Source organism: Primulina eburnea, chromosome 14 (genome assembly GCF_022965805.1).
Source record: "Primulina eburnea isolate SZY01 chromosome 14, ASM2296580v1, whole genome shotgun sequence".
In the NCBI taxonomy this organism is placed as follows: domain Eukaryota; kingdom Viridiplantae; phylum Streptophyta; class Magnoliopsida; order Lamiales; family Gesneriaceae; genus Primulina; species Primulina eburnea.
This window is the reverse complement of record NC_133114.1, coordinates 30,361,347-30,383,408: the sequence shown is the minus strand read 5'-3', so window position 1 is coordinate 30,383,408 and position 22,062 is coordinate 30,361,347. Positions and strand designations below refer to the sequence as shown.

General features: G+C 33.9%; 2 protein-coding genes across 8 annotated transcripts; one reads left to right on the top strand and one right to left on the bottom strand.

Annotated features, from left to right (window-relative positions):
- Positions 1–137: 137 nt before the first annotated feature.
- On the top strand, positions 138–7,509 carry LOC140812066 (protein SPA1-RELATED 4-like). Of its 6 annotated transcripts, none has more exons than XM_073170251.1 (8): positions 138–479; positions 1,491–2,349; positions 2,520–2,677; positions 3,769–4,735; positions 4,827–5,000; positions 5,107–5,418; positions 5,660–5,719; positions 7,055–7,509. In XM_073170251.1, exons 2-8 carry the CDS (start codon positions 1,501–1,503, stop codon positions 7,241–7,243), a joined length of 2,709 nt encoding a protein of 902 aa, XP_073026352.1. In that variant the 5' UTR covers positions 138–479; positions 1,491–1,500; the 3' UTR covers positions 7,244–7,509. The 6 variants fall into 6 exon arrangements, 5 of the variants coding, with proteins under 5 accessions (XP_073026352.1, XP_073026349.1, XP_073026351.1 ...); XM_073170248.1 differs by having other exon boundaries at positions 809–2,349; XM_073170250.1 differs by lacking the exons at positions 138–479; positions 7,055–7,509 and adding an exon at positions 6,880–7,048 and having other exon boundaries at positions 501–2,349.
- Positions 7,510–7,598: 89 nt separating this feature from the next.
- LOC140812070 (beta-glucuronosyltransferase GlcAT14A-like) lies at positions 7,599–10,695 on the bottom strand. 2 transcript variants are annotated; one of them, XM_073170257.1, is made up of 5 exons: positions 10,239–10,695; positions 8,759–9,536; positions 8,583–8,658; positions 8,374–8,489; positions 7,599–8,248 (listed from the first exon to the last, which is right to left on the bottom strand). In XM_073170257.1, exons 2-5 carry the CDS (start codon positions 9,330–9,332, stop codon positions 7,749–7,751), a joined length of 1,266 nt encoding a protein of 421 aa, XP_073026358.1. In that variant the 5' UTR covers positions 9,333–9,536; positions 10,239–10,695; the 3' UTR covers positions 7,599–7,748. The 2 variants fall into 2 exon arrangements, with proteins under 2 accessions (XP_073026358.1, XP_073026359.1); XM_073170258.1 differs by having other exon boundaries at positions 10,270–10,695.
- Positions 10,696–22,062: the final 11,367 nt, after the last annotated feature.

Sequence of the window (22,062 nt, the reverse complement as noted above, 5' to 3'; positions counted from 1 at the left end):
CAGGAACACGTTCCTAACTATGCTATTTATGTATGAACTATGAACAAGAAATTAAACTTCCACGATTTAATCGAAATAAAAAGCCTCAACTTGAAATTCAATAGAAGTAACCGATGAGCGATCCCAAGAAGATTTTACCCTCTGTCTAGTAAAAAGGCGGTTTACGAAATCTCGAACTCGATCTGTCTAATCTTTAGATTTTTGGTGCCCTTGGGCAGAATCGGCTATGGCGGCATCTCTCCAAATGCCGAACTATCGACAAGTGGAGAATTAAATCCCCCGTATATAAAATATCTACAGTATCAGCACTTAACACCGCATGCGATTTCAGTAAGATGGTTTTCCCCTCTTACATTCGCAGGTTGGAAGCTTATAATAGAGGTCGATCGTACCACGCTTCCGCCGTAGTGTTGGTGAAGTCCGTGGATTAGGGTTTATCAGAGGCTTGAGGGTTATCCGGGAGGTGATTCTGACGACGAGTAAGTTCAGCATTTTCCACCATTAAATAATGGGATTTGTTGACGACATAACAATCCGTCCTGAATTTTTTAATAACGGGTTTTCCTAAGAGAGTAATTTTGCTTCTTTTTATGCACTTTACGTCATCAGATTAGGTTAACCCAGTCTATGTATTTAACATAGCCGTACAAAATTAATAATATAATATCGTTTTTTTATTGTGCTTTATTTCTGAGACTGTTGTTGTTGTTGTTGGGAATTGAAGATACTGTGGACCACATAAACTAAAATGATTTTAAAATTTAATATCTACATGTTGCCACTTTTGATCTTGAAATGGGGATTGCAGCTTGAGGATGAGGATTGTCCACGTTGCCATGGACATTGTTGTACCGGAGAGATTGGAATTAGAGGAAGGGTGGAATGTGGCTTTAGGGTTTCCAATAAAAAAAAAGGGTATAACGAGGCTCTTTTTTTTGACATTGTATGCATTCATTAATACAGGATCATCAGACCTGTGTTTTTTTGGCACCTTTTTTTGTTTCTTTCTTACTATGGGGAGCAAACATGAGGCTCTGGTACTTGCTAGAGGGAAAAAGAGCACACCGTTCTCTTACTCCTGTTGAGCTTTGAGGAAAAAAGTTAAGATTTATCAATTTGTGTGGTTCTTATTTGTTTGTTTGCTTGCTCCAACTAGCTTACCCTTTCTTCCCTTTTCTCATATTGCTTTTAGAACTTTTACGGGTTATCCGAGTCCCCATTTTCCCCTTAATTGGTGAATTTGCTTGAGGGAACATTATCTGATGGTGATCTTTGAGATGTGCTGCTATATTCTCGTTTGAATGAGTTATTTAATGAAGAGGCAAGTACATGTTTAGACATAATCTCAGCTTTGGTATTTCGGGGCTATGACGTGCACTTGATCAAAATGGAGGTTTTGGTGGTGAGACAACTTGTAAAAAGTTTGTGGATAGTATTATCGTGCTATATCGTTTGTGTATGCGATGGGATTCACGCAGGTATACTTATAGGTGGATAATTATGGAAGGCACGTCCGAGTCAAATTGGCAAAGGTCTGATAATTCTAGGGGTTTAAACTCTTCATCGTTACTGGATAGAAATCCCAGAAGTCTTCGAGCAAGCACTGTCAGATCGTCGGGAGGCAATGCATCCCATGAATCTGGATTAGTATTAGTGAGAAAAGGGAGTGAACGAACCCTGTGGCCCTATATCAGCAACAAAACTCAAGCTGCAGCAGCCGAGGATGGTGACGCAGCTGGAGGTCCTGTTCGGCACTTGGAATGCAATGATGTTAGTCTGAGACAATGGTTGGATGATCCAGAAAGGACGGTGGATGCTCTTGAATGCATTCACATATTTTCTCAAATTGTAGATATTGTGAACCTGGCACATTCGCAGGGAATTGTTGTTCACAATGTCCGCCCCTCGTGCTTTGTCATGTCTTCACTTAATCGCGTCTCTTTTATTGAATCTGCTTCTTGCTCGGATTCAGGTGCTGACTCGATGGACTACGGAGAAAACGGTCAAACAGCTGAGTTCAAGGGTTCCGCACCATCATCCCATGATTTACACTCACACCCCCAATCAAGAAGTCAGTTAGGCATACATGATTCAGGGGCCCCGACTGATGTTGTGAATCCCACTTCCCAGATGAATTCGGATGCCAGTTGCTTGCAATCAATATCAGGTCAAGCTTTGCAAGCCTCGGAAGCCATTGGTAATGAACGAACAGGTGATAAAAAAAATTCTTTTCCGATGAAACAAATATTGCTCAAAGAATCCAGTTGGTACAGCAGTCCAGAAGAGGTTGGCGACAGTAATAGTTCCTGTGCTTCCGATATTTATCAAATTGGTGTCTTACTCTTTGAGGTCAGTGGTAGGCATTCTTTATGTAATGAACTTGTACAAGTTTGCGTTTCCGATGCTTATCACCATCTTCCTGGTTTTCTTGATGTTGATCTTTTATGAGTTATATCTAGCGTGATGACATTTTTATTCTAGCACGGTACTGATATAGATTTTTTTTACTTGTGAGCTAGTTATTTTGCCCTTTTAATTCAGTGGAAGAGAAAGCCACAACTATGGCAAGCCTGAGACACCGGGTCCTCCCTCCTCAGTTACTTCTCAAGTGGCCTAAAGTAGCTTCATTTTGCTTACGGTTACTACATCCAGAGCCAAGTAGCAGACCAAAAATAGGGTGGGTTTTTGTCGTGGCATTCCCAACCTGTTGAAGCTTCAAGTTTTATTTCCAATTACTATTTGGTCTCATTTATTCCTGCAACATTTTTCCCTTTCATACAAAAAAGGTTTCTTATATTCTTTTTCAACCAGGCGCACATTATTCTTTGATAATGTATTTTTGGTTGAGTTAATTGCAAGTTTTTTGGAATTCTTGTAGATATTGGGAAGTTTATATACAGAAGCTCTTGGGTTAACAAAGTACTTGAAGTCTTGGACAACGCGACTTTTTAAGTATTTATTTTTTGAATAATAAATAATAAACAGTTTTATATTACTAATGAAAAGGGCTTTTTTTGATTTTTTTTTGAAGTGATGTTAGAGCAAAAACCAAAAAGTCACAGCTTTCTATCTTCTAGCTTTTGGCATTTTCAAGTGTAAGTTTAAAGACGAAGACCCACCGGATGCTGCGTTTTTTTTTTAAAAAGGCCATTTTATTAAGATAAGGAGTCGTTCTAGAATGAGCTTCTTTATCCAAAGTGGCTCTACTAATCCTCGTAAATTGCTTGCCTTGAGAGTACTATTCGCAGAGTGCTAAAATTGATTTATTGATGGAAAATAGCAGTTTTTTCAACTTTTGAGAATTTGTGCATGTTTGAGTTGTTTGAAAATATGAAAGCTTGAACGTGCGCTTTGTTGAAACTGATTATATATTTTATTTTATTTGATATTTGATATGCAATTACCTGCAGACAAATAAATGCATTCTATTTTCACAGAAAAAATATAAATGGGTGGATATAATAGTCACCAGACTGTTAATTTAAGTTGTCGTACATTAAAAACTTTCTAATTTATATGATTTAAGTGTGATTTCTATAGCTCGTTTCTTCCTACATCAGATGGTCCCATCTTTACTAAACGTTGTCGTACATTATGTTTATAATTTCTAAGATCAAATGTGATTTCTATAGCATATTTCTTCCTACATCAGATGGTCCCATCTTTACCAAACTCTCCACTAGCACTCTTCTTGGTAGATTTGTCTCGCAGATGTGTGTTCTATTTATAAGTTGTGTTTTACAGCCGTGATACTCTCTCTGTTTGCAGTGAGTTGCTGCAAAGTGAATTTTTGAATGCACCAAGAGATGATATAGAAGAACGAGAAGCTGCTATAAACCTTCGAGAGAAGATAGAAGAGCAGGAGTTGTTGCTGGAGTTTCTTCTGCTACTGCAACGAAGGAAGCAGGATACGGCAGATAGATTGAACGAGACAATATCCATTATGTCTTCTGACATAGAAGAAGTCTCCAATCTGCAGACAGCTCTTAGAATAAAAGGAGGCCAAAGGTCAGAGTTGGCCAAGAATGCCACCTCAGGCTGCCAGTCAATTAACGTTACTGGTGCTGATGATTCCGGTAGTTCAGGTTCTAGAAAGCGAATTAGGCAGGGCCGTTGTGACAGCAAACCAGGTGAAACTTCCTATCGTGCAGATGACCATCAAAAGCTAGAGATGCCTTCTGGATATCAGGGAAACGTTCTCTCCAAAAATTCTAGATTGATGACTAATATTAGGAAACTGGAATCAGCTTACTTTTTAACGAGACGCATGGATGTGAAACCAACAGGCAGATCATTGGCTGGACATTTTCCTGTCGATAGTGATGGTAGAGGATCTATTTCGGCAACTGAAAGAAGTTCCATCAGTAATACATCATCAAAAGAAAGGTACAATAAACAGAAGCAAAGTAGGTGGATAAACACATTTCTTGAAGGGCTATACAAGTATTTATCTTTTAGCAAGCTCAGAGTTAAAGCAAACTTAAAGCAAGGGGATCTCTTAAATTCCTCCAACCTCGTATGCTCCCTTAGTTTTGACCGTGATGGGGAGTTTCTTGCGACTGCTGGCGTAAACAAGAAGATAAAAGTTTTTGAATACAATTCTATCTTAAACGAAGACCGTGATATTCACTATCCTGTGGTCGAAATGGCAAGTATATCGAAGCTCAGCAGCATATGTTGGAATGGCTACATTAAAAGTCAGATTGCTTCAAGTAACTTTGAAGGGGTGGTGCAGGTAAGTTTGATATTAAATATGTAAATCTATTTCTCTTTCTCTTCCAGTGATCAATCATGTTGTGATCAAGTCTCTCAGGATATATTTTCAGGTGTGGGATGCCATGAGAAACCAAATTTTCATGGAAATGAGAGAACACGAGCGTCGTGTGTGGTCTGTAGACTTTTCAGTGGCTGATCCAACCATGCTGGCTAGCGGGAGCGATGATGGTACCGTTAAGCTCTGGAATATCAATCAGGCAATTCTATTTTTGCAATTGGTGGATGTCAGCTTTGAAACTAAATGTACCAAAGCATCTAGTTATCATTGCTGCATGAAGTAAATTCTAGAAATGTAACATGTTAATTTTCTTGCTTCAATTGCCACTGCAGGGAGCAAGTGTCGGTACCATTAAGACAAAGGCCAATGTCTGCTGTGTTCAATTTCCCACAGACTCTGGTCGCTCCCTTGCATTTGGTTCTGCAGATCATAGGATATATTACTATGATATTCGTAACTCAAAAATGCCCCTTTGCACTCTAATTGGGCATAATAAAACAGTGAGTTACGTGAAGTTCATAGATTCAACAACTCTTGTGTCTGCATCCACGGATAACACACTAAAGCTCTGGGATTTGTCCATGAACAGAGCAAGAGTTATCGATTGTCCTCTGCAGTCATTCACTGGCCACCTTAATGTAAAGGTATGCTGTTTCTTGTTATTCTTTTTATGGTAATACCTTAAAGAACGGACCATTATTCGACCTGCATGATTACTACATACAATTTCTGTGACAGTAGTCAGGTTCAAGTTGCATTACTTTGTTGTCGATTCAGAATGTCTTCTATATTTCCCCACCCAATTCTAATGCCCAGATATTGCAGTTAACAAGATTAAAATGTTTGATAGTGTTTGATACTGATGATAGATCATCCATTTTTCAGAATTTTGTTGGTTTGTCTGTATCTGAAGGCTACATTGCAACTGGCTCAGAAACAAATGAGGTATCTAACGTCACGCTGTATATTGATGCTACACAATCTGCTCTTCGATACTTGCTATACAATATGCTCTTCGTCTTTTAATTTTTAATACCTACATATATGCTTTTCTAAATAGTTTTTTCTAGTTAACTGCTGCCTGATAATTCTCCGTTCAAGAGTGTTACTCTTGCTTGTAATAGACTTCTCTAAGTTGTAATCGAAACAAGAAAATAAAGTGACAATGATTCAAGAAAGAATCATGTAGGTAACATTGATGCGTTGTTAATTCCTTCGGGTGTGGTTGAGATGGGAGCAGTTACATGTGGTGGTGACTAGTGAGGCCCAGATCTTTAGGATCTTCTTGGTTCAAAATGAGATAAAACAAATTAGAGGACTCAAAGAAGTCACTTATCATGCATAGGGCTCCATGTACACGCTGTTACAAGTAAACAGTGATGTATGTCGTATAATATATTAATATTCCTCTATAGCTTAATTTTAATTTCACTCAACAAGTTTGAGATCGGTTGGTTTCGGTTAATAGGACGATAAGTGATTATTTATTGAAAGATAAATCATTTGAATTTATAGGATAAGGAAAAAATAGAACGATAAATTATTAAACAAAACATAGGATGAAGAGGTGTTAGAAATCTATCATTATTTCATTATCGTCCTATCAACCGAACCGAAAGATGTCATGTAGGGTAATTGGGATAGTACTAGCTTACATCAGTGGGAGTGGGATAAAAGAAGTTAAGAAAGGATACTGGATTGAGGCCATTGGTTTGAAGTGGGCATAGGAATGATGATTAGATTATTGGTAATTGGCTGACCATCGGTCACACGGGTTGACTCAAATCCATGGTTTTTAATGACCTTATAATAGATGAAAGGCTTGTCCGAGACAAGAGAGGGGTTCAGTGGCATGGAGTGCTAAAAGAAAGATAACTGGATTATAAATGTGTGATTCCAAGCTCTTCCTCGAAGAAATTAGATTCCATGAAAAAGATGGTTGGGATATTTAGTTGGATTGGAATCCATTATACGAATCGTTAATTTTTTTTTTTAAATCCATTATATTATTGGTCATGTCGCTTAAAAAACTGCTAGGCCTAGCAAATTCAGTGTAGATGGTCTGGAAAAGAAGTTTCTACATTTGTTTCTTTCTCTCGCCGCAGTTTGGCAGAAGAAATTTAAGAGGAAGATGTGCAAGCGACATGGTTATTTGGGAAAGACATGCTTTATTCATCACGACCCTGAACCACCACCTCTCAAGTCTCAATTCCTTTTCTGTGAATTACGAACTCAAGTTACATTGTCTTTCTTCTCTCTAATTTGTTTATATCCATGCAGGTTTTTGTTTATCACAAAGCATTTCCTATGCCGTCGCTAGCATACAGATTTAATAGCACGGACCCACTTTCCGGTGAGGAAGTGGATGATACCACACAGTTTATTTCTTCTGTATGTTGGCGCAGCCAGTCCTCCACGTTAGTCGCTGCAAATTCTATGGGAAATATTAAGCTTCTGGAGATGGCTTGACTACCTGAACTACTCGGGAAAACTTCCACAATCCACTCTGAATAGTTGATGCAGGAGTGATGGGTGCATTAAGAGATAGAAATTTTGCTGTAGTTTTTGTAATGGACGTGACTTTAACATGGAGAGTGAGATTCATATTTTTGACTGAATGTGTATATATAAAGATTAGGAAGGATAGCTTTAGGTACGGGAATATATATTGATTTTTCCTTGTATATTCTGCTACACATGGTTCTTGATCTTCACTTAAAAGACTAATTTATTTGCCGGCTTTGTAGTTTTTATTTTTATGAAAATGTGAGAATGACCATCTTGAAATATAAACCATATGCTGAGAAAGTTGGAAAATCGAATTTCATAAATAATATTGTGCAATATCATATTAGAACCTACAAAAAAGTGGCCAAGTGGTGTGTGTGTGTAAGATAAAGCATTATTCGAGCTACCCAAATAACTAAAGTATTTTCGCTCTATAATTTCCAGGAGCAAGAATGATACAAAAAATCTATCTGCACTGGTTCTGACTAAATCTTGGCGACAAAACCAGTTCACCTAAAAGCCTTCCAAGCCTTCCAGCACCAGGACCCGGTCTAAGCTTCGTTACATTTCCAACCTTAGTACACCGTGGTTTTCCTGCGCACCAGCCACCAGGCGTAATGCTTCCATTTTTTCGCCTCAGCAGTTCTCTGTCGATTTTCTCCAAGATGGGAGAATCCCTTTCGAATTTACGTGCGAAGGCAGCATTACTAGCATAAATTTTTGAAGTGTCGTTGAGGGACAGACTGTGGGGGTGTTGTTTGGGCGGATTATCCCAAGAAATATAGTGCATGTCATGGTTCACGACAGTTGAAGCAAATTCGGGGGCGTTGCAGATGACTGTCTGAAAATAGCCCTCCGGGGAGGAAACAAAGTTTGAGTAATACATGAGCAGAGTTCTGGGAAGGTTATCCCAACCCCATATACAGTATTCGACAAATGCTCGTGATAAGATCGTCCAAGCTGAGCCTGCAAATGGCTATTAAACTCCGCATCACAGAATTCGTAAGTGCACGGATTTTTATCCGTTAATAATTAAGAAATGTCGTATTTAATATTTCACCAAGTTTGAGAAAGTAGATGCAAGAACTAACCAGTAAACAGTTTAAATGCTGTTGGTAAATTTCTCCTGGGTGAAACCCAAAATATGTCGGACTTTGTTTTCTGGTAGAGTCCTGGATCAACGATCAACGGCATTGCCCTTTGGCTTCTGCAACAAAGCCATTTTACGTTACTAAGTTTCTGTGGCCTTATCTTCTCGATACCAAACAATCCAACTCAACACATAGAAGAGAAAACTTACGCTTTCCAGCCTAAATTGCTCGTGTGTTCGACAAAATTAAGGTCTCTTTTCAATTTGGAAAATGTGTGGAGAAGATCTGCGAGGTTGACAAATTAGTCACATTTCAAGAAATTCTTGCAAGAAAGATGTGAATCACAACATCCTTGTAACATCACAGGAAGAACTGAAAAACTCACCATCTTGAGTCACCAAAGGATAATCTGAAGCACTGAGATTGATAAACCAGTCCCAATCTTTATGTCTCTTCAAAAGAATAGCACATGCATGAAGAGTACTAGCAACCATGGTGGGGCCTCTATAAGTAACCATATTCGCTTTGGTGTTCATAAAAACATTCCCAACGTTGGTAAAAAGGGTATGGTTTTCTACCCTTGACTGGAGCTCCAATCTCTCCTCTGGAGGAGACTCAAGATCAAGATGAACAACATAATAGTTCCATGGATGATATAAAGAATGAAGAGTCCTCCAAAGTTTCTCCAAATCGCCTTTAGAACCAGATATTAAATAAGCAAACTTTGGAACAGAAGGAAGAGCTGGAGGGGGTGGAGCTTGATTAAGCTTCGCTTCAGCAAAATAAGGGTTGCTTTGATTGGTCATAAATCGAGAAGGGAATATCGAAAAAACCGAATTGATTGAGTTCAAAGAGGAGACAAGCCCCATATTGAAGGAGGTCGCAAGAAGCAAAATGAATACCAATGAGCTTATAACAAGAGGGAACACCCACTTCTTCTCCATATTCATGTACCCCATTGCTAAAGCTTATGATAATGAAATCTAACAATAAATTCTCATCACAGCTGAATCCTGATATCTGCTATATTCGTTCAAAAGACTTGAACACAAAAAGTGCTTTTTAATGGTAGGTTGTTGATCCCTATTGTGGCACCAAGTGCTCAAACATGAATCAAGGAATTCTTTGATCGGAACCAAGAATCGTTTTACGAGAAAAGGAATCTAAATACAAAAAAAAAAAAAAAGATAAACAGATTTAGTCATTGTTGAATACTAAATTATTTGATACATTTAAGAAAGATTTTTTAAACAACCTGAAAATGATTTAAAAACAACAAATTAAACAGTTCTGCACTATTATATTACAAATAAACATCATGCTGCCCCCCAACGTGAATAAAATATAGCAAAAATCATTCCTCATAAAATATTATACTGCTGTGCGTGCGGCCGATGAATTAAGCAGAAAAGACATGAACACTGCATCAATAGAATCGAAACTGAAAATGATTACGGCCAATCAGGACTACTTTAACGAAAAAAACACAGCTGTATTATCTCAATGTTCAATAGAACTCGATGATAAAAACCCAAATCTCAATTCCAAAACACAGTATAAATCTTGAAAAGTTAGCCCGAGTACCGACACAACGGACAACAGCAACCAGAAAAATTATATCTACGACAAGGCCCAAATCCCAAATCGTCGTTTAGATCACTCAATTTACGATCTAATCGACCCAGAATCCCAAAAATAAAGGGAGAAAAAAAGACATCGGTTACAACAAGAAATCGCATCAAAACATTAACCATTAAAGTGAGGGTGAATACGCTCTATAACGAAACACGACAAGTACATCAGCAACAAAACGAAGAACACGCAATCATCAGCTAAAACCATACAAGCCTAAGAAAAAGCCGAACCTTGATGCTTTCTATTTATTTATTGTCATACGTTGGTTAATACAGCATCCACCTTGTATGCGTGTCCCCCGTATATTGTGTACGGGTAGAGAGATCTCGAAGAGAGGAAGATATAGAGCTGTTTCGATTGGGGAAAAAAAAAAACAGGCTCTAAGAATGGTGGGTTTTGAGTTGTTCTTGAATACAATCTCAAGATTGCAGTGATCACGAAATTTCAGGGAGTGCTTCGTGCGTGTAAATTCTGTTACTAGTTTGTAGGAGGAATCAAAGAGATGATAAAAAAATCAGAGCAAAATTACAAATTTTATATCTTGGAATAGATTAGACTGGGGAATGCATTGAATCCTGGTGCTGCTATTCACTTTGACCCCAGACGTCGTCTTCTTCATTTATAACTTCATCTCGCGGACTTGGGCAAATTTTAAAAGCTTGCTATCCCTATTCCGTAAATCCCATCTCGGTTTCATCTCGTTCGGATTCTTCTCTGTTAATTAATTTTATGTAAAATCTTGATTTGATAATCAAGCTTTATATTTTCATAAATGATTTTTATTAGAATAACAAACTGTTTATGATTTTTTGTAATTTTTTTATTTATTTTGAGCATTTTGATTATTTAAATGTTAAAAAATACAGATAAGGATAAATAAATAAATATTTCGTAAATTTGAATTTTTTTAAAAAGTAAATGAATTATCAGACAAAAAATTTTGTGAGACGGTCTCACGGATCGTATTTTGTGAGACAGATCTCTTATTTGAGTTATCCATGAAAAAATATTACTTTTTATTCTAAAAGTATTACTTCTTATCGTAAATATCGATAAGGTTGACCCATCTCACAGATAAAAATTCGTGAGATCGTCTTACAAAAGACCTAATAGTTATGATAATAATAGATGTGCCAGAAATTTATTCAAATGTGAGTAATTCCGTAGTTCTATTTTTTATATTTCAAAATTTGAAAAAATTTTGAAGTCACGCTGCAAAATTATTTTATTTTATATTAAAATATTGCTCTAGTTTATTAAATTTAATATTTGGTGATAGATAATAAATGGTGTATAATCCAAAATACAGAGTTTGCTAAATATTATTTAATTGGAAAAAAAAAACAAAAGAAAACAATACATTTCATATGTGAAACATAACATAAGCTATAAGAATTGATGGTTTTGAGAACAAGAAAGAGATGCATTGACAAAAGGTTCATATCGATTATCATATACAAAAAATATCAGTCAATGTGCAAAATAATACTACTAAAAATTATGAGTAGTTATCTCGTAAAACATTTTCACGGATATATATATTTATCAGACGAGTCGATTTGGTTTATAAGAAATAAAATTTTAAATTTGAGATATGTATCATAAAATTGAATCATGAGATTATATCATTTGATTTTTTGTGAATTATTATTCAGCCAATGAAGTTTTAATTTCAACCATAAAATTTGTTTATAAATTATAATAATAATAATAATAATTATTATTATTATTTCCGTGGTTTTTTACGTACACGTGGTATAGAACATCATTCCTTCTCGTTAAGGGAATTATTATTTGTTTGAAAAGTTGTGAAATGTGTTGTGAAAAAGTAAAAATTTACGGTAAAAAGTAAAAATCTCAAATTCTCAAAATTATCAAACTACACACTTTATAATATTTTTCTCTCAACTCAATTGTTATTTCATTCACAAATGAGTGCTCTATTTATAGAGTTTCATATACAAATATTCCAAAATAAATTACATCATTACATACATCATCACACACTAATTTTCAATATTCAACACCTAATTTTACCTAATTTTCAACATTCAACATACATATTTTAATATTATATTTTCAACACTCCCCCTTGTGATGATGATCATAATGATTGTCTTCATTACGTGTTTTTATACTGCCTCGTTAAAAACCTTACTTGGAAAAACCCATTGGGATAAAAACCATAGTAAGGGAAAAAGAGTGCAGTCACGTAAACTCCCCCTGATGTTGACATGAACAGTTCTTCACAAATTTCGTAGATTGCGCATCCCAATATTATATATGTGCTTTCTGAATATTGACGTAGGAAGTGCCTTTGTGAAGAGATCTGATGAGTTTTCACTTGATCGAATGTGACGAACATCAATACATTTATTCTTCTCAAGCTCCTTGGTGAATGCGAAGAACTTAGGAGGAATATGTTTAGTTCTGTCGCTTTTTATGTATCCTTCTTTCATTTGAGCAACACATGCAGCATTATCTTCATATAGTATCACAGGTTTCTCGTCGAATGATAATCCGCATGAGATTTGGATATGTTGGGTCATTGATTTTAACCACACACATTCACGGCTTGCTTCATGTAGTGCAATAATCTCGGCATGATTTGATGAAGTTGTTACTAGTGTTTGTTTCTGTGAACGCCAAGAAATTGCAGTGCCTCCACGAGTAAATACATATCCAGTTTGGGAACGTGCCTTGTGTGGATCAGATAAGTATCCAGCATCAGCATAACCAATTATACTTGGATTAGCATCTTTTGAATACAAAAGTCCCAAGTCTGTCGTTCCTCGTAGATAACGGAATATATGTTTAATTCCATTCCAGTGTCTCTTTGTTGGATATGTGCTAAATCTTGCCAACAGATTCACGGCAAAAGATATATCAGGCCTTGTACAATTTGTAAGGTACATAAGGGCACCGATGGCACTTAGATATGGTACTTCTGGACCAAGAATATCTTCATCATCTTCACATGGACGGAATGGATCCTTTTCTATGTTTAATGATCTAACAATCATTGGAATACTTAAAGGATTTGATTTATCCATATTAAAACGTTTAAGGATCTTTTCTGTATAATTTGTCTGGTGAACAAACATTCCACATTCTTTTTGTTCAATTTGCAAACCCAGACAATACTTGGTTTTTCCAAGATCCTTCATTTCAAATTCTTCCTTCAAGTATGACACAACTTCTTGAATTTCCTTACTCGTTCCAATGATGTTTAAATCGTCAACATATACAGCAATAATTACGCATCCGGATGTTGTTTTCTTAATGAAAACACAAGGGCATATTGAATTATTTACATATCCCTTCTTCATCAAGTGATCACTTAGCCGATTATACCACATTCGGCCGGATTGCTTTAACCCATATAATGATCTTTGTAATTTCACAGAATAACATTCTCTGGGTTTTGAACTTTGTGCTTCAGGCATCTTAAATCCTTCAGGGATTTTCATATATATATTACTATCAAGTGATCCATATAAGTAAGCTGTAACAACATCCATAAGATGCATTTCTAAATTTTCAGATACCGCCAAGCTAATCAAATACCGAAACGTAATTGCATCCATCACAGGAGAATACGTTTCTTCATAATCAATTCCAGGCCTTTGAGAAAAACCTTGTGCAACAAGTCGAGCTTTATATCTTACTATTTCATTTTTCTCATTTCGCTTTCGAATAAAAACCCATTTGTATCCAACAGGTTTTACACCTTCAGGTGTAAGGACTATAGGTCCAAAAACATTACGTTTATTTAGCGAATCCAATTCAACCTGGATGGCATCTTTCCATTTTATCCAATCCTGCCGATTTTTACATTCACCAAAAGATTTTGGTTCATGATCTTCGTTATCATTTATGATGTCGATTGCCACATTATAAGAAAATATATCATCAATTTTTTCTATATCTTTTCGGTTCCATATTTTTCCAGTATTAATGTAATTGATAGAGATTTCATGATTCTCGTCAGTTTGTGGTTCTGACAGAACATTTTCATCATCATGTGTTTCTTCAGGAACATCATTCTCTATTTTGTGATCATCATGTGTTTCTTCAGAAACATCATTCTTTATTTTGTGATCATCGTGTTTCTCTATGAATTTTCTTTTACGAGGATTTTTATCCTTGGAACCGACTGGCCTTCCACGCTTCAGGCGTTTAATGACATCATGAGTATCTTCCATTTGTTTCTTTGGAATTTCAATTCGAGCAGGGGCATTTGCAGCATGTATATATGATTTAGTTACCCCTTTTGTGTCTGCAAATGCATCTGGTAATTTGATTTGCTATTCTTTGCAAGTGCACAATCTGCTGTACATCCTTTTCACATTGTTTTGTTCTTGGATCCATATGTAACAATGATGATACATACCACGTAATTTCCTTTTCGGTATGTTTCTGTTCTCCCCCTAACATTGGGAAGATTTCCTCATTAAAATGACAATCAGCAAAACGTGCTGTGAACACGTCTCCTGTCTGAGGTTCAAGATATCGAATGATTGATGGACTATCATAACCGATATAAATTCCAACCTTTCTTTGAGGTCCCATTTTCTTTCGTTGCGGTGGTGCAATAGGTACATATACCATACATCCAAAAATTCTCAGATGAGAAATGTCTGGTTCTTTACCAAATGCAAGTTGTATTGGGGAGTATTTACGATATGCACTTGGTCTGATGCGAATTAATGCAGCGGCATGTAAAATTGCATGTCCCCATATAGAAATAGGGAGTTTTGTTTTCATAATCATTGGTCTAACAATCATTTGCAGACGTTTAATCAATGATTCAGCCAATCCATTCTGTGTATGTACATGAGCAACAGGATGCTCAACAATGATTCCCATAGACATACAATAATCATTGAAAGTCTGGGAAGTAAATTCACCAGCATTATCAAGTCTAATTTTCTTGATTGTATAATCGAGAAATTGATTTCTCAATTTTATTATTTGAGCAAGTAATCTTGCAAATGCAACATTTCGAGTTGATAATAAACATACATGTGACCATCTGCTGGAGGCATCAATCAATACCATAAAGTATCTGAATGGTCCACATGGTGGATGGATTGGTCCACAAATATCACCATGAATACGTTCAAGAAACATTGGTGATTCAGTTTGGATTTTGCCTGGTGATGGTCTTATAATAAGTTTTCCGAGAGAACAAGCTTTACATTGAAACTTATTATTCTGAAAGATCTTCTGGTCTTTCAACGGATGACCATGTGTATTTTCTATAATTCTTCGCATCATTGTTGAACCAGGATGTCCCAATCGATCATGCCAATTGGTTAATATCGAAGAATTATCAACTACCATGTTTGATTCAATGGGACTTATATGTGTATAATGCAATCCAGTAGGGAGCATTGGTAATTTTTCAATCACATATTTCTTTCCTGATTTATATGTGATAAGACACATATATTTCTCATTCCCTTCATTCATTGTTTGAGTATCATACCCATGGGAATATATATCATTAAAACTCAACAAATTTCTTTTCGATTGTGGTGAATATAAAGCATCATTGATCAAAAATTTTGTACCATTAGGTAACAAAAATTGTGCTTTACCACATCCTTTAATCAAGTCTACAGGACCTGATATTGTATTCACCGTTGTTTTTGTTGGTTTTAGTTCCAAGAAATATCTTTTATCTCGGAGGATAGTGTGCGTTGTACCACTATCGGGTATGCAAACTTCAGTTTTGCTCATTGCATTTTCCATATTTGAACTTCAAAAAAAATATGCAATGAAATAAATTACTGGCAATATATATTTAAATATAACATATATCATAATTATACAATAAAACATTATTCTATGAATACATGAAAAACAAATTATTGTACATTTATATTCTACCACTATATTGTTCATTTTCAGAAAAATCATTTAGAAAATCTGCAGCATCAAAATTGTTCATTTCTATCCCACCAACATGTTGATCATTTCCAGAGAAATCATTCATAAAATCACCAGCATCAAGATGAGTTGAATCACTCAAACGGTCACTGCGTTCAGTGAAGTTGGTCTCCTTTTCTTTCCCCTTTAATGATTCTTTATAAAGTTTACAAAGGTGCTCAGGGGCTCGACAAACTTTGGACCAATGTCCTGGAGTACCACATCTGTAACAAGAACTTTCATATCTTTTTGAGTGATCCTCATTAACACTTGTATTCTCATTATGCCTTTTCTGTGGATGGTTTGGGACGCTCTTTTGAGATGAGTTATAAAAATAACTATCTCTATTATTTTCAAAACCACGGCCTCGACCACGACCACGACCAAATCCACGTCCACGTCCACGTCCACGTCCACGACCTCGACCTCGACCTCGACCAAAATCTTGTCTTTGAATTTGATTTTGGTTTCGAGGTTTAAATTCATTTTTATTTACAGCATTTACTTCGGGAAATGCTGTTGATCCAGTGGGTCGGGACTGATGATTTCTCACTAGAAGCTCGTTGTTCTTTTCCGCCACAAGAAGACAGGCGATGAGTTCAGAATATCTGGCAAATCCACGTACTCTATATTGTTGCTGTAGAGTAATATTTGATGCATGAAATGTGGAAAATGTTTTTTCAAGCATCTCAGATTCAGTAATCTCATGGCCACAAAATTTCAATTGCGAGATTATTCTATACATCGCCGAATTGTAATCACTGACTTTTTTAAAGTCTTGGAATCTTAATGTATTCCATTCATCCCGGGCGGTCGGAAGTATAACTTCTCTTATATGTTCAAATCTTTCTTTTAATCCCTTCCACAAAGCCATGGGATTTTTTTCAGTCAGATATTCACATTTCAATCCATCGTCGAGATGTCGACGTAAAAATATTATGGCTCTTGCCTTTTCTTGTGACGTGCATATGTCATTTTCTTTAATGGTCTCGCTTAGACCCAATGACTCAAGATGCATTTCTACATCTAGAGTTCATGGCAAATAATTTTTCCCAGTAATGTCAAGAGCGATGAATTCGAGCTTTGTCAAGTTTGCCATGGTGGTACTAAAAATCACGATGCATTTTATTAGTTAATAAATATTGCAATACAAAGTAATGGATAAACAACAAGTACAAGTATTCGTAAAAATAAAGAAAACACACGAGGAGGATATTCTCCGATAAATACAAGACTCGTGAGTATGATAACTAAAATAATTAAAAATAACCTTGCGAAAGCCATCTTCTTTTTTCTCCGAAAATTTGATGAAGAATAATTTTTAGAGAAGAAGAGAAAGTTAGGGTGATTGAATGAGTTTGAGAGATCATATTTATAGGGCAAAAACTAGCCGTTTTGTTACCGTTTATGACCGTTGGTGAATAAAAGAATAAATGTATGTATTTGTATAATTTTATGGTAATAATATGGTATATATAATATTAGACATGTTTAAATAATTATATATATCATATCATAATATTATAACGACTGTCATAATTTATTTTGTTTAAAAACCTTATAGGCTTTTATACTTGTCGTATCCCTTGCCAGGAGTGTGGGATGTCGTCTTAACATCCTCCCAGGATTTATAACAAGTTTATGAAAAATTTATTTTTATTATAATAACATTATATTGTATATTAAATAAATACATAATAAACAAATAACAGTAAAATAAATATAATTACTTTTGTTACCTTTTTCTTCTGTTTGGAGCTTGGAAAAATATGTAGGACTTTTAGAGCTTCGTGCTGATAACGTGTTGTGAAAAAGTAAAAATTTACGGTAAAAAGTAAAAATCTCAAACTCTCAAAATTATCAAACTACACACTTTATAATATTTTTCTCTCAACTCAATTGTTATTTCATTCACAAATGAGTGCTCTATTTATAGAGTTTCATATACAAATATTCCAAAATAAATTACCTCATTACATACATCATCACACACTAATTTTCAATATTCAACACCTAATTTTACCTAATTTTCAACATTCAACATTCAACATACATATTTTAATATTATATTTTCAACAAAATGTAATTTAAACATCTTTTTCAAGGGGTCGCCGTAAGCCTAATTGTATTTATTTTTGGTAAAAACATATTATTCGACAAATAATTTATTAGTAAGAATGGAACAGGAAACAAATCAATCTCAAAATCAGTAATTATTATTCATTTGACTTCGTTTTCTTCACAATTCTCTCATTTTCTCGATTTGTTAATCACATTTCCATTCTTAATAATTAATATTGACTTATTAATGAAATTAGTATATTCATAATTTATGGGACCTCATTAATCCATTATTTCTTTATTTATTGAGCGAGACTCATTAATTCATTATTGAGAATGTTTAGAAAGGCGGTTTCTTGCTTATTGAGTTTGGGAAAAAAATTATTTTGTAAGACGATTTCACATATTTATATATGTAAGATATGTTGATATGATATACACAATTACATAAAAAAAAGTTTGATATTAAAAAAAAATTGTTTCCAAGAATTGAGTCGAGTAGAAGATCCGTTTTACAAAATTGATTTGTGAATTGTCGTAGAAAATTTTTTGGGTAAAAAACTAAATAATAGCAGTGGTGGAGTCAAGATTTTTTATATATATATATATATATATATATATATATATATATATATATATATATATATATATCTTTCCAAGTAGTGTTAATCTATCTATTTTTTTTTATAATTTATGTGTGCACAATGTCCACCCTTCGCATTTATTGCAAATAATATAAATATATTTGTCTTCTATCTTTTGGTTCATCTACCAAAATATTTAACGAAATATTTTTTATTTAAAAAAATTTATCCCTCAATAACAATTCTTTCTTTTGTATAATAAATATACACATTAAATAATAAATAAATAAAATAAAATGATAAAAACACAATATAAATGTTAATTTATCTAAGTATCATATATTTATATATTTTTTTGTTTCCAATTATATTTTCTCGTTGATGTTGTCTTTAAATTATTGTCATCTAGTTTTTTAAGGTGCTAACATTTTTTTTAATATGTCACTTCATTTATTTTTATGAATACTAGTAAATTGCTATATTGAAAACATTTACGAATTTGAAAGTTGGAACTTAAAAATAATTTTTGTAAATTTGAATTTAATAATAATTTTGATTCTATGCTAAAATAAGGGAATAATGGTTATGACATTTAGGATAGAGAAATTGAGAAGTTTTTGATGATTTTTTTTTCCATTTTAATTATTAATTATCTTGAAAAAGTAACAAGACTAAATTAGCGTGAACACATAAAAGACTAAATTATTTAAAAAGGTGAAGACATTATTAAATAATTTTAAATAATAAAGATTATAATAAGAAAAATATTTATAAAATATTTCATTACAACTAATAATAATGGTCATAAAAAATTAAAAATCAATGATTTAAAATTTAAAGATGGCTATGGGGCTAGTTTTATTTTATTTTTTAAAAATTATATATTTAGAAATATCAAAGTTGTTTTTTTAATACTATTTTACTTTGTAACACAGCAAAGGTAACAACGATTTTTTTTAAAAAATAAAGTAACAAACAATAAATTTTATGCAAATGAATCAATAAAATGTAGGACCAAAACAGACGTTCACGTTTCTTTGTTCACTCATTTTTAAACGAGATGACATTATTTCTTCCGTAAAAGAACAAATGAATGTTAGTTGTCTTAAGTTGGATAAAGTATCTATCATATCTTTTTGAACTAGTTTTTGTTGTTGAGTTAGATCTAAATATTAATCTTAACAATCGAGAAGTTTCGTAATGCATCATGTCATAACCAAATCCTCTTCCATATATATATATATATATATATATAGACACACACACACACATAGGTTACGGCTGCCAAACTTATAGTTGCAATTAGAATACATATATAGGTGAAAGACACACACACATAGGTTACGGCTGCCATTATTCTGACCTGATCAAAATATTCTTGCGGATGAAAGACGTGCTTACTAAAATTTCTAAGCCATTATCGGTGGTCCATGGGGAACTGGTGGCCATTCGAGAAGGATTACGGGTGATCCAAGAACAAAATTTAAATATCCATGAGATCACAACTGATTCTCTTCTGACTGTGCAATCAATCACCAACCCAGCTGAGGACTTCAGTTAAATGGGTGCAATTGCTTTGGACATTAACAAATTATTGCTCCATCAACACAAAATCTCTCTACGTCATGTTCGTCGTTTGGAGAACGTTGTTGCTCACTAACTTGCTTCGTTTGCTATTTCTTCTCAATCCCCCTTTGTTTGGGGCATGGGAATTTTCCTCTTTGGTTGATTGATCTTATAATGAACGATCTTTCTACTTCATAATAAAATTATAAGCTTCACTGTCAAAAAAATTCAAAATCATCATCATCATCATAATAAATGAACAAAATTAAAAAATAAACACCAATGAATTTTATTCCCATCATATAGGGATGATGGTTTTGTTTTAAATTCGGTTTGAACCCATGCTTCTTTTTATTAGAAGACATTTATGTTACTAAAACACAGTTGATAACGACAAAATCAATTAAAAGCTTATAGATCCATATATTTGAAAAATTATGAAATTAAATCGAGTGAATTTGTTTCCATGATCTTAAATTTATCTACTCGATAAATCATTCCGCCTACAAAATAATGACTATCTTTGATCATCCTTAAAAAATTTGAAAGGTCAACTTTAGAATAATATCAATTGACCCAATTGTCAGGACAGCAAGAAAATGGTGACAACGTGTTTAATAAGGGTGACTTTAACGTTGCAGGCCACCCACATTTAATTGAGTTCACGTTCAGGGTTGGGGAATTAATTTATTAAATTTTAATTCTAATAATCTCATCAATTAAATCATTTTATGAATGAAACATGTCATATATTATATTTATATACATATGAATTTTTTTTTATTTTTTATGTCTAAAACATATTTTTATTTAAAATATAAACAAAATTGATATATTTTATGAATAAAAATCGTACATTTTGGGGAAAGAATGATTACTTACAAGTACGACGATTTTTTTATTATTAAAAGGCTATTACGTAATATTGTTTCTTAAAATTAATTTCATAAATAAAAGAAACTTCTATGTTTATGTACGTCTGGCTATAAATAATATAGGCTTTCATGGATACTTCATTTTTTTCCCAAAAAAAAAAAAAAAAAAAATCAGCAATCAAATTTGGGAAATTGGACTAATTAAGATTAAAATTTGATAAATGAGACAACTATACGGAATAAAAAAATTTCCGAAAAATTTATATCGGTCATGTTCGTCGGAATCTGGCTAATTAAACTAGAGTAGGTCTCTTGTGAGACGGTCTCATGAATCTTTATCCGTGAGACGAGTCAACCCTATCGATATTCACAATAAAAGTAATACTCTTAGCAAAATTAATATTTTTTCATAGATGACCTAAATAAGAGATCCGTCTTACAAAATACGACCCATGAAAACTGATCGCACAAATTTTTGCCATTAAACTGATCAGTTTTGGGTCTAAAATTTAAACTTTCGTTGTCCAGTAGCCATAATTAATCTTCGTGAGGCTCGTTTACAATGATTTATGGACGCTTGTCTGACTTGTTGTATTGGGCCTTATGGAACTCAGAGGCCCATATTAATGAAGTCTGTTAAGTGAAGCCCGAATCCGGGAGACATTTTAATTATTTTTGTAAAACCATTCTCTCCCTTTTGATCTATATTACTACGTAGGTTTTATAAAAATAAATATTTTTTAGTTTTTCGTATATATTTAGAAAATCTTGATTAGTGTAATAAAGTGATAAAATATAAACATGTTGGTTCGTGTAATGAGATGAGATGTACATTATATATATATATTATTATTATATTAAGTGTGAGAGCCTTCGAATAACTATCTTCGAGGACACCAAAATATTTAATTCCATAATTACCCTTCTTACCATACTAAAAACATTTTCAAGTCACTCCATATTTTAAATAGAAAAAAATCAAAATAAAAATTCTCTTTTAAATCGAACAACTTTTCTAAATCGGAAATAATTTC

Bases quoted from the DNA above. Each gene is read 5' to 3' on its own strand.
- LOC140812066 (XM_073170248.1), top strand. From the start codon at position 1,459: ATGCGATGGGATTCACGCAGGTATACTTATAGGTGGATAATTATGGAA. The intron at 2,350-2,519 runs GTCAGTGGTAGG...CTTGTGAGCTAG, and splicing joins TTGGTGTCTTACTCTTTGAG to TTATTTTGCCCTTTTAATTC. The intron at 5,001-5,106 runs GTCAGCTTTGAA...TTGCCACTGCAG, and splicing joins TATTTTTGCAATTGGTGGAT to GGAGCAAGTGTCGGTACCAT.
- LOC140812070 (XM_073170257.1), bottom strand. From the start codon at position 9,332: ATGGGGTACATGAATATGGAGAAGAAGTGGGTGTTCCCTCTTGTTATA. The intron at 8,659-8,758 runs GTGAGTTTTTCA...TCAACCTCGCAG, and splicing joins TCCTTTGGTGACTCAAGATG to ATCTTCTCCACACATTTTCC. The intron at 8,249-8,373 runs GTTAGTTCTTGC...AGCCATTTGCAG, and splicing joins AGCATTTAAACTGTTTACTG to GCTCAGCTTGGACGATCTTA.